At 39.5% G+C, this 14648-nt stretch overlaps 2 protein-coding genes across 3 annotated transcripts; both read right to left on the minus strand.

Annotated features, from left to right (window-relative positions):
• Window positions 1-405: 405 nt before the first annotated feature.
• On the minus strand, window positions 406-7355 carry LOC130180584 (mitochondrial amidoxime-reducing component 1-like). 2 transcript variants are annotated; one of them, XM_056394205.1, is made up of 7 exons: window positions 6767-7355; window positions 5820-5990; window positions 4915-5077; window positions 3922-4065; window positions 3200-3261; window positions 2746-2817; window positions 406-2188 (listed from the first exon to the last, which is right to left on the minus strand). In XM_056394205.1, the coding sequence occupies exons 1-7, from the start codon at window positions 6979-6981 to the stop codon at window positions 2062-2064; spliced, it is 954 nt and encodes a 317-aa protein (XP_056250180.1). In that variant the 5' UTR covers window positions 6982-7355; the 3' UTR covers window positions 406-2061. The 2 variants fall into 2 exon arrangements, with proteins under 2 accessions (XP_056250180.1, XP_056250181.1); XM_056394206.1 differs by lacking the exon at window positions 3922-4065 and having other exon boundaries at window positions 6767-7351.
• Window positions 7356-9845: 2490 nt separating this feature from the next.
• Window positions 9846-14645, minus strand: marc1 (mitochondrial amidoxime reducing component 1). Its single transcript, XM_056394204.1, has 7 exons — window positions 14316-14645; window positions 13043-13213; window positions 12594-12756; window positions 12331-12474; window positions 11969-12030; window positions 11648-11719; window positions 9846-10235 (listed from the first exon to the last, which is right to left on the minus strand). Exons 1-7 carry the CDS (start codon window positions 14564-14566, stop codon window positions 10109-10111), a joined length of 990 nt encoding a protein of 329 aa, XP_056250179.1. The 5' UTR covers window positions 14567-14645; the 3' UTR covers window positions 9846-10108.
• Window positions 14646-14648: the final 3 nt, after the last annotated feature.

The following is a 14648-nucleotide window of genomic DNA, read 5'->3' on the forward strand; positions in this document are numbered from 1 at the left end:
AAATGCATGCAACTGTAAGGCAATGCCTGCTACACAGCAACCAATCTGATGATAAAAGTATTTATCATTCTTTTTTTGATTTCTAAAGGAACAAAACACCACATTCTCCCAAAGTAAAGAAAAATCCCTTAAAAATATGTCCAATGACAAATCTGCTGAAGTCTCTCCAAGACTTCTGTGTGTACAAACAATGCCAGAAGAGATGCAGTATTTTGTGTGGATGGCTCTCACAGAAGCTTGTCACTGACGTCAGCAAGGAAAGTAAACAAGACTTAAAGTCAGGGAATGGTACGACCCACTTTAGGGGTGCCTGAAATCGTATCACAAGATTCTTCCAAGCATGAATATGGGAAATATATTGTAATAGTTATAATTATAGGTAAGAAAAATATATAGACCACTCCGGACTGTTGTTTTTACTTTATTTATACTGTGAACTACTGAAATTACAAACACTTTGGGCCATAAAAGGAAAGGAATATTTATTATATGTATTCTAACCATTGCTTCTCTGCTGTTATTGAACGTCCTTTTCTTTCTTCCTTACCGCGGTGAGGACAATCCCAGGCAACATGTTTTTTTACTTTCTTGCCAAGAGTTTACTGGTATTTATCAGTACCAGTAAAGCTCATTAATCAACATGTGTTATGACAGTGAATCTCTTCCTCTTAACACATAAACTGCCATTAAATCACAAAGTGAGTTGCTAAACTTGTTGCACATGATGTAAGAAAACCAAATAAGCCTCATGGATGAATGGATATAGTGCTGGAATCATTAAAAAGAAACACGCTGCTGCATTTGAATGGATGATTCTAGAAATATATAAAACAAATCAAGCTCCACCATCATTTATGTTCATACATCAGTTCGAAATAAACCAGATGATCACCATGCTGAGTTGTCACTGCTGCAAAGAGGTTTTTTTCCCCCACTGCAACACAAATTTACTGGTTGTTAAACAAATATCCAGAAACATCTTCAGGCTCTAACTGTGGAGAAGAAAAGGCTGCTGCTCCCTGCTGGCCGTGCTGTGTAACTACTGTTGAGTGTCACAGGCGCCACCACTGCTGCAACTGCTCACACTCAAGGTAATGTAAGAATATTTGGATGTAAAAGACCTCCACCTGTTAGTTCATCAATCTTCCACACTGACGGGCTGCACAGGTTTTTCCCCCATTAACTGAAAGGTCACAGGTTTGATCTTTGTTTCCATCAGAAGCTTCAGCATGTTTGTCCCCGACCCACTGACATGCTGCTGGGGAAACTTTGGAAGTTTTTCCTAAATTAAAGCATCAAACACATGAGAACAGGGAAGCTGGGAAATATTGACCTTGACAGGTGACACAGAACAGGCTCAGCTCTGTTTTTATACAGCGGCTTTAAACATTCACAGCATGGATCCCAAACTGAAACACACTGAGCAGTTTTTCATTAACATCTCAAATACAACCAATATCCAAAATACCACTATGAGAAAAACTAAAAAATATATCAAATATAATTGAGAATGTTTAAGAATGTTTTTAAAAAAAAATTTGAAATTAGGCTTGTTCTTTTTTTAAATAAACACATGCCTTAAAATAAGACATTAAAATGTTAAGAGCATTAAATGGGGGGATGTTTATAATTAAACAGATTATCAGATTCAAACAGATTTTTAATCCCAGAGGTTGTTGTTGTTTCTCTGTCCTGTTTATCTGATGAATAATTGCACAGTCTGTATTTTATTGCAAAAACTGGAGCCTTTTCATTTCTCTCATTAATGGCATCGTGTACTATTAGGATTTAATGACCAGAAATGTGACTAGAAATGTGTTTAATTCAGATTCCATTAGTATTATAGTAATAAAAAAAACAACTTGATTATTGATGTATTTTAAACTTAATACAACTGTTACATATTTGTACTTTTTTTCTTCATTATTTGTGCGTAGTACATCTATGTAAGGGCTTTCTTTAATGTGGGTTAACACAGTGATTATACAGCGACTTTCTCCGTCCTTCAGAGAAGCGACTGAATGTTTTGACACCATGTTTTACCCTCTCCGACTCCCTCTATCAGCGGCTGATCTTGTACACCACGTCGCCGACCTGCAGGATCCCGGTCTTCTTCACGGTGTGCAGCTGTCCGAACAGCGGCGACGTCTTGTAGATGTGCTTCTCGGACGGTTTACACAGACGATAGCTGTGGAGGAGTTGTCACCAGGATGAGTTCAAAGACCTCAGACAGGAAAAAAAAAATACATGGAAATATCTCACTGATTAAAAAACAGATTTTCTCAAGAGAAGAATTTGAAATCTGATCGACAAGATACAAACACCATTTAAATAAAATAAAGTTAAGGAAAACTGTCTTCAGGAGATAAAGGAGTGTTATAGATAAATTAGTCTCTATTTTTGCAGTAATATCCTTTATTGGGTTTGTTCTCTGAGGCTGAGCGAATTACCTCTGATACGTACTGTGGCTGAATCCAAGTGCAAAAAGAAAAAGCTCTGTATACAGTTTAACTTCAGGCAAACCCTAAACCACAGTTTAATTATATTATAGAGACTGAGAATTATCCACCAAGTCTACAGGTCTTAGAAATGTGAGAAAAGTTAAAGTCTTTACTGTCTCCAGAGTGACGCCGTGTTTAGTCTGATAAACCACAAAGGGACTTTTCCAACCGGTTTCAAAAAGTAGCCCTAATTATAAATTTAAAACAGTAACCTTCCCTAAATAACACAGAGTTTAAACTTCACCTTTTCAGTGTTTCCAAAGGCTCTTTTCTGTTCATGATTCCAGTTTCAGGGTCAACTGTGGTGAACATACACCTGGAAACAACAACAGTCACAGTTTAATCTCCACAGTTAGAAAAACAAATGCATACATTTAAACATCAAATAAACCCCAAACGGTGCTGCAGCTTTACGTTCATTGTTGGTAAATTAATTTATTATTTTTTTTTTTTTTTTAATACTCTTTATATTTCAGATTTCATTCCCTTACAGGAGTCACCTCTCAACAAAACAAAGGGAGCCAACAAGTCCATGATCTCTACAGCATATATCCCCCCACCCCACCCAAAATACACACATACATATATATATACTGTATACATACTTTAGCTGATTAAACAAGTTATTTTTAATTGATTTTGAATAAATATATCTTTCTAATTAATTAAAATCTGTGTGAAGCATCAACCATTGTTACCTTCCACACGACAATATACGCTGCAGTCGCACGCTGCCAATCTGGATCTCTTCCCACAAATCCTGAAAAAGCAAAGCAGTTGGAGATAAACTCAATCCACGTGGCTCACACTGAAAAGGGCAAATTATGAGTCAGAAACAAAGAACCAAATGATAATTTTTCAGACAGGAGGGAAAAAATTAAGCCAAACTTCAGAGGCTGAAGTGTAGAAAGCAAGGCCAGCAGTCAGAACAATCAATTATATATTATCAATTGATATCCCTCATTACAGCTGAACTCAGAACAGCATTCAGTCTCATAATGGACCTGATACCTGTTGCATTCATCATGTAATTCACTGCCCTCTTGTAGCGGCAGTAAATATTAAATGTTAATATTTAGAGTAAAAATAGTAAATATTTTGAAGATAATTTTCCTCTATCATGCACATTCGATATGTTTACTGTCAGTTCAGAATAGTAATCCTAAAACTTCTTCAGCCAGGAAGGAGTGCAGAAAGGTGAAGATGTCCAGGCAGAGAGCAGCAAGATGCAGGAAAGGAAAGGGAAGACAAGGCAGCACTAAATCATGAGACAGGAACTTGATTTATGAAAGATCTGCTGCTGCCGCCGTCATGAAAACAAGTTTTGAATGGAGTCAGATTTCTCATCTTGTAGCCGAATAGACGAATCTGCGCGGGAAAGAAAAGTCATTTTCAGATGTGCTTCTTGCTGCCAACACACCTCATCGAATGCCTCACAGTCACCAACCACAATGTTTGGGCGAAAACGGTCCACAGTTACGTCCTTCCCTAACCTGCCGCTGAGGTCCTTAACGGAGGCCTCCGACAGCAGCATCACAGGTGCGACATCTGTGTACGCCACTTGCTGGATAAATGGGTAAACACCACAAGTGCAATCACAAATAACAATATTTAAAATTTGAACTTGGAGAGAATCAAAGCACAGACAAAAGCAGGAGAACAGGAGCGTTAAAATGCCCAGTGTTGGTGAAGCTACTAACAGCAACATCAATTACTTCACGCTGGAAGAAGTTGAACAACAACAAAGTTACCCTTCTGAGAAATCTAGTTTGGTCAAAGCTACTCAGAAAAAGTAGTTCAAACTACTTTGTAAAAAAAAAATGATGAACTGACAATGTACATGTGATATGAAATTATATAATATATATAAATAATTATAATAAAATATAAAAAAATGCCACTCAATCAAGTTTATTGTAAAAAAAAAAAATAGAAAGAAAAAAATAAATAAAAATACAAGTGTGCGAGTCTGGCTGAGGTGATTCTTCTGCAAGACTGAGATTCGTGATGTCACTCCATAATTACATTGCTGACAACGAGCAACGCCCTTTGCTTTTTCACATTAATTAGGGAAAAGGTCAAGTGGGAGGTGGTGACTGCATTGTCTGAGCATGTCTTTAAAACAGTCGGGATGAAAAGAAAAGGTTGGCCCGGGTCCTCAAAAGGAGCTCAATAAGAAAAGAAGATGAGCAATGATAAGATGAAAATAAAAAAATCATTACTTTTATGGCCCAAAATTGTTTGTACTTTCAGCAGTTAACTACACAAAAATGGCAAAAAATTTTATTAATTTTTTCCCTACTTGAAGCACATATGAACGTAGTTGAACTTCAGCAAGTTACTGCGAAATGTAGTTAAAAGTATTAGTTTAATTACATGTAGCTCTACCGCTACTCCCCAACACTGAAAATACCTCGTACTGTGGGAAGAGAGGCTCCTTCTCCACGGGTCTCCTGGCCCTCATCTGGGGTTCAAAGTGCACCAGGCGGAAGGTTTTCTCTGCCCCCAGATAGCGAGTGAGCCACTGAGACGCTTCCTCGCCACAGTCCCGGCCCTGAATGTCAGCGCGAAACACTCTGCAGCATGAAAACAACAACAAGTGTTAGTCTGAAAAATCAGTTGGAATAATGTAAAATAACAATAATAGTCAATAGGCACGAACATTTTAAAATTAAATTACATTTTTTACAATATCTATTATAGTCCACTTTATATAAAATATGCATGATTGGCAAAACTAACAGATATAAGAGACACAAAACTAATCTCCAACTATTTAGATCATCAATGAATGATCTTTTTATGCAAAAATGCAGAACTCACTTGTTTCAGCTTCTCACATTCAATGATTTGCTGCTTTTCTTTGTTTAATGCTTGTAAACTAAATACTTTTGTATTTTGGACGATTGGTCTGATAAAATTAAGACGTTTGAGGATGTCAGCACGAACTGTGGGAAACTGTAACAAGCATTTTTCATTATTTTCCAACAGTTAATTGAGAAAATAATGAACAGGTTAACAGATAATGAAAACAATCGTAAGTTGCAGCCCTTGACTTCAACTGTTTGTATCTTTCTGGTATTTTTAAAGATGCTTTAGGCACTATCATATTTTTAAAATAAACACTTGATACATTTTGATTAAACATTTAATCAAGCTGTAGATAAGTAGTTACTGGAAATAATAAATCATCAAGAAAATTTAAATGTTCACTGGTAGCCTAGAAAATGGCAACTTCCACTGTAGCACTCTCAGCTGACGTCACATAAAAAGGAATAAAACAAATAAACCACCACAGAAAACCCAAAACCTGACGACCTGCAGTCAATGACGGGGTTGTTGGGGTGTTCTGCGGGGAACCTCAGCTCCTCCATATTTGGTCCGTTCAAACAAACCTGACCTCCCTCGCAGGTCAGAGACACCAGCACCAGCCGGGGCTCATGTCTGCCCGTCACCATGTGACCGTCCTCTGTCGCCACCAGCCAGTGTCTGCAAACAAAACAAAACACAACTGTGAAGTTCTCTCGTTTGCACCATTTGGCACCTTTTCCTGCATTTTACCTGGCATGTTTGATGTGCTAGCACTGGGAAGCTGAATTGAGTTTTGGCAGGGTTTCAGACCTGTATCAGGTCTTCATGAAAATCCCCTTAAAAGTTCAGAAATAATGTTAATATTGGGACATGAAGGAAAAACACCTCCCAAAACCAAATTACACATTCAGGGAGTGTAATCTATGCAAATGCAGTCTGAAGTTTATTCCATTTGTGAATGAATTAAACCAGATTTACACTTGGAGAGGGGAAACCTTTGACTATTTTCCTTCTAACAGGGATGTAAAATCTACGATGAAAAATACAAACACTCACGATAATTCAGAACCTCATTATGAGGTACTGAGTCAAAATAATAAGATGCCAACATCAAAACTAAACCATGATTATTTTTACTCTGTCATTCCCATATTTCACCTTTTTTCTCTTTTCCAGGTGGACTTCCATAAAAATGGTAAAATAAATGAGACAGTAAGAGATATTCGCATGTTTTGAAAACCCCGCATTAATAAACTAGTCGAAAAGGATGCCATGAAAATCTATATAGATAAATATAATCTATAGGGAAATAAATTTTAAAAAACTACATTAGTGGATAATAAAATGTAAGATGCTAAATTTGACTACTTTAAAAGTGGAAGCTGTAGAAACCTGACAAGTGATGGGCTGCACTCCAACATAATAAACTTAAATCCTTCGTGCACGACACTCACCGATCCTGCATCTCCCCAAACTTCAAACCGATTTTCTGACACTCTACGAGAGCCACAGACAAAGCTCTGCCGGATTTGAGAGGGTGAATGAGGAGCTGCGACACTACGCCGACACGCACAACTTTTTCTGGCTTTCGCAGGTATTTATATCCGAGCCCGAGTCCCAGAACAGCGACCCCGGCTCCGCCAATCAGAAGAGCCGCTTTCTTGTCCATTTTGGAAGCCCGCACACTTTCTTGAACACTGAACCTTTATTATAGAGACATTGGATTTATTGTCACTTTTGGAGTTACGCCCACTTCAAGTTGCATCATGCCTCTATTGTAATGCATGACATAACTGCTGGCTCATTATCCTGCAGGTGAGATGATAGTGGCGGCAAAAATATCTGTCTGGGTGTGGGGAAAAAATATTAGGTCAGGTCTGATTGGTTAAAGAAAACTGGAAGCCTTTGGGCCTTTTTTAAAGGGATGGGTTTAGGGACTCTGTTACATAACCCTTTTCCTCAACTGTAGACCTGTCCCAGTCATTGTCCCAGACCCGCTCTGTGTAGTTGTGCTCACAGTATTCTGGAATACCAATAAAATCACACCAATACAGCAAACTTTGGAATTAAGGAGAAGTTGAGTGTATTTTCTTCAACAAAATAAAGGGGTTCCCCTTCACTTTCAGCAGGAGGTGACTGATAAGTTAAAGCAAACGCTTACCAATGACATAATGAGTCCCTCCTGTAGTCCGTGGACTGCCCCAGGTGTCCTTGTGGGAAAGAAGGGGGTGGACTGGAGGTAATGTGGCTGCTCTCTTTTCTTCATTGATCTGTGGCCTCTTGCCTGAATTGCCACCTCTCCATCTACTATCTCTGACTCTGCGTATATCCGGGCAAAGGGGAAAATATTAGAATTCCTTTACTAAAAAAACCTTTTGAAATAGTAAAACTAGCTATGGCTGAGTAAGAATATGATGATGAATATAAAATAAACCCAACATATCCAGAGATCGTTAAACAGTGAGCTTGCTTACAGTTAGCCCAGGCAGTTAACCAGTTAACATTAGCCTAGCGTTAGCCTAGCGTTAGCCTAGCGTTAGCTTAGCGTCAGGGGACTTGCCTTGACAGTCGAATAAGTCGTTTTTCGACCAAGAACTCGTAGCCTCAAGTTTAGAGCTTGATGTCATTGAAAACATTTCGGCGATTCTGTTGACATCAGCCATTGTGGTCTTCGGTAATTTGTGGAATGACTCATTGACAATAATTTTGTCCATGTTTAGGTGTTTTACTGATCGGCTACAGGCACTGAAGGTAACCGGATGTAAACACCCACGGCGGTTGACTACTTCCGGTTTCGTGATAGCAGCGTTTGGTGCGCCCATGGATGTATTACAAGACACCCCCCCTCATAATCGAAACGTCCCCGTTTTGCCAGTAAGAGAAAAATTGTCCACAAATTTCCAGTGTTGATTGCAAAAGCAGCTCAAATACCAACAATACAGTGTAACAAAACATAGTCAGTAGATTGACTATTCTCCCGCCTTAATGAGGAATTAGCTGATCAGAAATGCAATACAAACAGGTGACCTGACCTGAGACATTACAGTCTGTGCCAATACAAAACAAAGGCACACAACAACAACCAGTCTTTCCTGGCAGTCGACTGTAATTCTCAGAGGACACACCACAAAAAGCACATGGCAAACACAAGAGTCTGTTAAACTTACATCACTTGGTTGTGGTTTAACACCTGAGCCTCAAAATGTCCGCCTGGATATTTTTTGGCTTATTTTGACTATAAAAAGGTCAGAAAATGTCCTGTGAGTAAGTGCTTTTGTCCATTTATACCCAATACTTGGAACTTTCAATATCTGGCAGTTATTTTCAATTTACTGCATGTTATAACACTGTAATAACAGTTTAAGTGATATTTACTGGTGCCAATGAAAATGAGAGCCTATTTCACCCTATGACTAATTCTAGCTGACACTGTTTACTGGCAAATACGACTGAATTAAAAATAGTTAATTTAGTAGTAGTATCCTGTCCAATCAGAGGGCACGTGGTTCTGTTGCCTTCATCGGCAGATCCTGGGTTCCAGGACGTTCAGAAAGAACAAACTGCCTGAAGTACATGGACCAGCAACAAGAAAAATTAACTTAAATTTATTCAGCGTCTCAACCTTGTGCTGAGTAACACTCTGTGTTCAATCAATGTTTCAGTTCCATTCAATTCATTGTTTTACCCTAGGCTTTTACCATACAAACGAGCCATCTTCCCAATCAAGTAGGATCTTTGGATAAACTCTAAAACTCTTACACTTACCTCCAGTACCAGGTAGTTGATTTCCTCTGCAAACAAGATGTAAGAGGACGAAGGTTCCCGGAGGCTGGTGTGATGAAGAGGAGGAGATCCGAGTATTTTACTTACTGACCGCGGACTGCACACCGAGCCAAAAGTGGTTCACTGACACCATAATGTTTTTAGTCGTCCGTATTTAAATCCAAAATGGCGCCAACACTGCCCAATCACCGCATGGGGGCAGTGTATAAGTAGAAGTATAAACTTGAAAATGTTATATTCTAAAAAAGCTGTGTGGTGTACTTCCTAACAGGTCTCATCCAGATTTTAAATGGGACATAAGGTTTAAGATATAAAACATCCATTTTGGTTTGAGAAATTAGAAAAACATTTCAAGGCCTCGCAGCATCAGAGCCCCATTCATTGTTATAGAGTAAACTGGGATGACATTGTACATTTTAAGGTTCTCCCTTTGGTTTCTAACTTTAGATGAGAGTGCAGCATGTTCACAAATATTCACTAATCTGCTCTGGGAGGAATAAGAAATGTCAACCCCCCACCCCAAAAAAAAACCCCAAACCGGTCGAGCCAGATGCCCGCCCATCCTTAGCCCGGTTCTGTTGGAGGATTCTTCCTGCTACTTTTTAATCCCAGAGGTTGTTGTTGTTTCTCTGTCCTGTTTATCTGAGGAATAATTGCAGTCTGAATTTTATTGCAAAAACTGGAGCCTTTTCTTTTCTCTCATTAATGGCATCGTGTACTATTAGGATTTAATGACCAGTGACCTCGACCTGCAGTTGTTAGAAATGTGTTTAATTCAGATTCCATTAGTATTATAGTAATAAAAAAAACAACTTGATTATTGATGTATTTTAAACTTAATAAAACTGTTACATATTTGTACTTTTTTTTCTTCATTATTTGTGTGTAGTACATCTATGTAAGGGCTTTCTTTAATGTGGGTTAACACAGTGATTATACAGCGACTTTCTCCCTCCTTCAGAGAAGCAACTGAATGTTTTGACACCATGTTTTACCCTCTCCGACTCCCTCTATCAGCGGCTGATCTTGTACACCACGTCGCCGACCTGCAGGATCCCCGTCTTCTTCACGGTGTGCAGCTGTCCGAACAGCGGCGACGTCTTGTAGATGTGCTTCTCGGACGGTTTACACAGACGATAGCTGTGGAGGAGTTGTCACCAGGATGAGTTCAGAGACGTCAGACAGGAAAAAGGAGGGGAGTCACTATCAAGTTGCATGCAACATACATGGAAATATCTCACTGCTTAAAAATAAAAAAAGATTTCCTTAAGAGAACAAGAAAAGTTTATAATTGCATTTTCATTGACGCAACGACATACAAACACTATTTAAATAAACTAAGGATAAGGAAAACTGTCCTCAGGAGATAAAGGAGTGTTAAAGATAAATTACTAAAACAGAATACACACCAAAAAAGTACAACTATTAGTCTCTATTTTAAAAATAACACAAATGTCACTGAAGCTACAAATGAATCATCTTTCCACCAGTGTTGCCAGATTTTGCTGACACCAAACCCCTAAACATGTTGTCACAAAGTAAAAAATACGGTATGTCCTGTAGCTGAAAACAACTGCAAAAAGAAAAATAAGATATGCATATATTTAAATTTAGGCAAAACCACGGTTGAAATGAGCTTATGAATACTGAAAATAATCTCCACCAGGTCTACTGGATGATGTCACCCTCCACCGACTTTACACATCAGTCTGTTTTCAGGTCTTAGCCAGTGTGAAAAACATTAAAGCCTTCAGTGTCTCGAGAGGAAGCTGTGCGAAGTCTGATAAAACATTTGGGACCAAAGACTAAAGTCTGAAAAATGAATGAAGAATCTGCAGGTTGTGGAGTCAGAAAGGAGACCTCTGCTGCTCGCTCCTCGTCTCTGCTTCATCTCACACTGTAGTAAATGTAGGCAGCTGCTATAATCAACACAGAATCCAACACATTACACAACAGCCGACTGAAAACGTTGGGGGTTCGAGTTGCTTTGTGGGTAATGTAGGCGCCATCGTGAGTCTGACAGTCTTACAGGGAGCTCAATGTAAAGCGTTGACCACAGAGTAAACTTTCAAACTGAACGTCCTTTAAATTAAACTTTCTGGTTGCAATGAACTGAAATCACTTCTTCTTCTTCTTAAAGTTGGTGCAAATTGGACAAAGGGACCTTTTTCAATTAGTGTCAAAAACCATCGTTATATTTACATGGCTGACTAGATATTTTTTGCATGTAGCAATTAAAAGTTTTGGACATCATGTGCTTGTTTCATCGTTTCATCATTTCATAACAATTTTTATTTAATTCTAACAGTAACAGCAGAAGTTGACTGACATAAAATAAGTAATTTAACTCCCAGAGATGGTGATAACCCAGGATTCAGGTTGTATTTTTCATCCCACTTTTTGGTGGCTTTAGAAGAGAAAGGCAGAAAACAAAACCCAACCGTGTTTGACCCAGCAACCCACATTGGGTTACTTTTAAACCAGACAACACTGAGTACCACTAAAATGTTAAATATTAACCTATAACCTATAATACTGGGTTAAAGCTTCACCTTTTCAGTGTTTCCAGAGGCTCTTTTCTGTTGATGATGCCAGTTTCAGGGTCAACTGTGGTGAAAATACATCTGGAAAAGACAAAAGTTACAGTTTTTTTATCCATCCTGTTAAACGTAAACACAAATACAAATTCATGCATTTTAATATCAAATAAATAGACATTTCATTTGACAATCATTGGTATCGGATTGGATTTATCCAGGGAATCACACCACAAACCCCTGCAGTGTCGGCGCTGCAGCTTTAGATTTATCGCTGGTAAATGAAGCGATTCTGTCTCTGATTAAAAATCTGTGTGAAGCATCGCCCATTGTTACCTTCCACACGACATTACACGCTGCAGTCGCACGCTGCCAATCTGGATCTCTTCCCACGAATCCTGAAAAAGCAAAGCAGTTGGTTTTGGAGTTGGAGATAAATTTAGTCCACGCTGCTCACACTGAAAAGGGCGAAGTATGAGTCAGAAGAACCAAACGATCATTTTACAGACAGGAGGGAAAAGTAAAAGAGAGAGGCTGTAGTGTAGAGACACACAGGATCTCTTGTTTCTAATCTCATCTTTACACGACTCTCTGATATGTTTTTATTTTCTCATCTAACCAGGATTTATCATCTTGTGGCCAAACAGAGGAACCAGCGAGGGAAAGAAATCAGCATCAACACACAGAAATCTACAAACCTCATCGAATGCCTCACAGTCACCAACCACAATGTTTGGGCGAAAACGGTCCACAGTGACGTCCTTCTCTAACCTGCCGCTGAGGTCCTTAACGGAGGCCTCCGACAGCAGCATCACAGGTCCGACATCTGGGTACGCCACCTGCTGGAGAAACGGGAAAACACCACAAGTTCAACCACAGAGAACAACGGTGATTTCTCTGGGATTCAATTCAGGAAAAAACAAAGCACAAAAAGAGCAGGAGAGGAGGAGCGTTAAAATACCTCGTACTGTGGGAAGAGAGGCTCCATCTCCACGGGTCTCCTGGCCCTCATCTGGGGTTCAAAGTGCACCAGGCGGAAGGTTTTCTCTGCCCCCAGATAGCGAGTGAGCCACTGAGACGCTTCCTCGCCACAGTCCCGGCCCTGAATGTCGGAGCTAAACACTCTGCAGCACAAAAACAACAACAAGTGTTACACAAGTCTGAAAACACAGTTGGGACATGAGTGAACAATGTAAAAATAACAGTGGCAAAAAGCACTAAACACTATCTACATTTTACAATATCTATTATGATCCTTAATCAACAAAACCAACAGATATTAGAGCTACAAATATATTGTTCATCATTTTCTGTTTTATGACTGTAAACTAAATATTTTGGGGTATTTCTGGGGCCGTTGGTCAAATGAAGAAAGTCAAATAAACAGTTGAGGAATCAGTCACAGAAGACCTGCAGTCGATGACGGGGTTGTCGGGCTCTTTGACGGGGAACCTCAGCTCCTCAATATTTGGTCCGTTCAAACAAACCTGACCTCCCTCGCAGGTCAGAGACACCAGCACCAGCCGGGGCTCCTGTCTGCCCGTCACCATGTGACCGTCCTCTGTCACCACCAGCCAGTGTCTGCAAACAAAACAAAACACAACTGTGGAGTTCCCTCGTTTGCACAATTTGGCATCCCCAGCTGAACTCCAAAGTCCAGACGCTAAACCTGCAGCACTCTGAGCTCTCACAGCCGTCAGGCAATGTGACAGGAAAGGGAATGACAACATAAAAACAAGATAGGACTGATAACATCAAAGGTTACCATGGATACAGTGGTATCAGAAATCCCAGATTTACATCACATTTGATTTTCAACCATCCTGTCATGTTTGATGTCCTATCTGTCACATCTGATGTCCTATCACTGGGCAACCAAATTAAGTCTTCATGAAAATCTCCACAAAAGTTCAGGAATAATGTAAATATTGGGACGTGATTAAGGAAAATCACCTTCCAACACCAGATGAAAAATCAGGGAGTTAATGCAGTTTGAACTTTCTCCCATTTCATACTGGGTGCAATGGGTTCAACGACAAAATCATAAAGAACAATGTATCTGCGTGTAAGCAGCACAGCACGGCTGGTGTTCACTGGTTGATGATTAAGACATAAGGTTTAGCAAAGTTTGAACATATGCACTTTTACTAGCAAAATGTTTACAGTTCCTGGATTAAAGATTTTTCCTTGAATAATATCAAAAGTAAAAATATTCATAAAGAAAAATCGTTCCTTTCATAGATTTCAATTATGGAGCCAATAATTGAGGTTATTATTATTATTATCATCATTAATATTGTTGTTATTTATTTATTTTATCTTGGGACCTCCATATGAAATATATTAGGCTACATTAGTGGATTATTATGGATGAGTTCAAATGTAACATGTATTTTAAGTAAATTCTGACTATTTTAGAAGCTGTAAAGTTGTTCCAACTCTCAGCCACAGGTATTCTTAGTTATTGTGGATGTTTAGACTTCCTCCTCTCAGGTCAGTAAAATCAAAGTATGTCAAATGAACCCAGTGCAGTGGATGTGATGTTTGCACCTCAGAAGTGGAGGCCTACTTAAGTAACACTTTTTTTTTTTTTTAACAGTGCACATTCACGTGTTTTGTCTGAACAGGTGATCAGCTGCACTCCAACCACTTTAACGTTAAATCCTTCGTGCACAACACTCACCGATCCTGCAGCTCCCCGAACTTCAGACCGATGTTCTGACACTCTGCGAGAGCCACAGACACCGCTCTGCCGGATTTCAGAGGGTGAATGAGGAGCTGCGACACTACGCCTACACGCACAACTTTTTCTGGCTTTCGCAGGTATTTATATCCGAGCCCGAGTCCCAGAACAGCGACGCCGGCTCCGCCGATCAGAAGAGCCGCCTTCTTATTCTGGAGCAACGCGTTCACAGCCAGATCCTTCAGCTCCATGGTGGAGGCCCGGAGACTTTCTCGGACATTGAACTTTGGTTAGAGAGACAGCAAGACCCTCATATGTAGCGTTCACTGACAC

This window comes from Seriola aureovittata, chromosome 13 (genome assembly GCF_021018895.1).
Source record: "Seriola aureovittata isolate HTS-2021-v1 ecotype China chromosome 13, ASM2101889v1, whole genome shotgun sequence".
Taxonomy (NCBI): Eukaryota; Metazoa; Chordata; class Actinopteri; order Carangiformes; family Carangidae; genus Seriola; species Seriola aureovittata.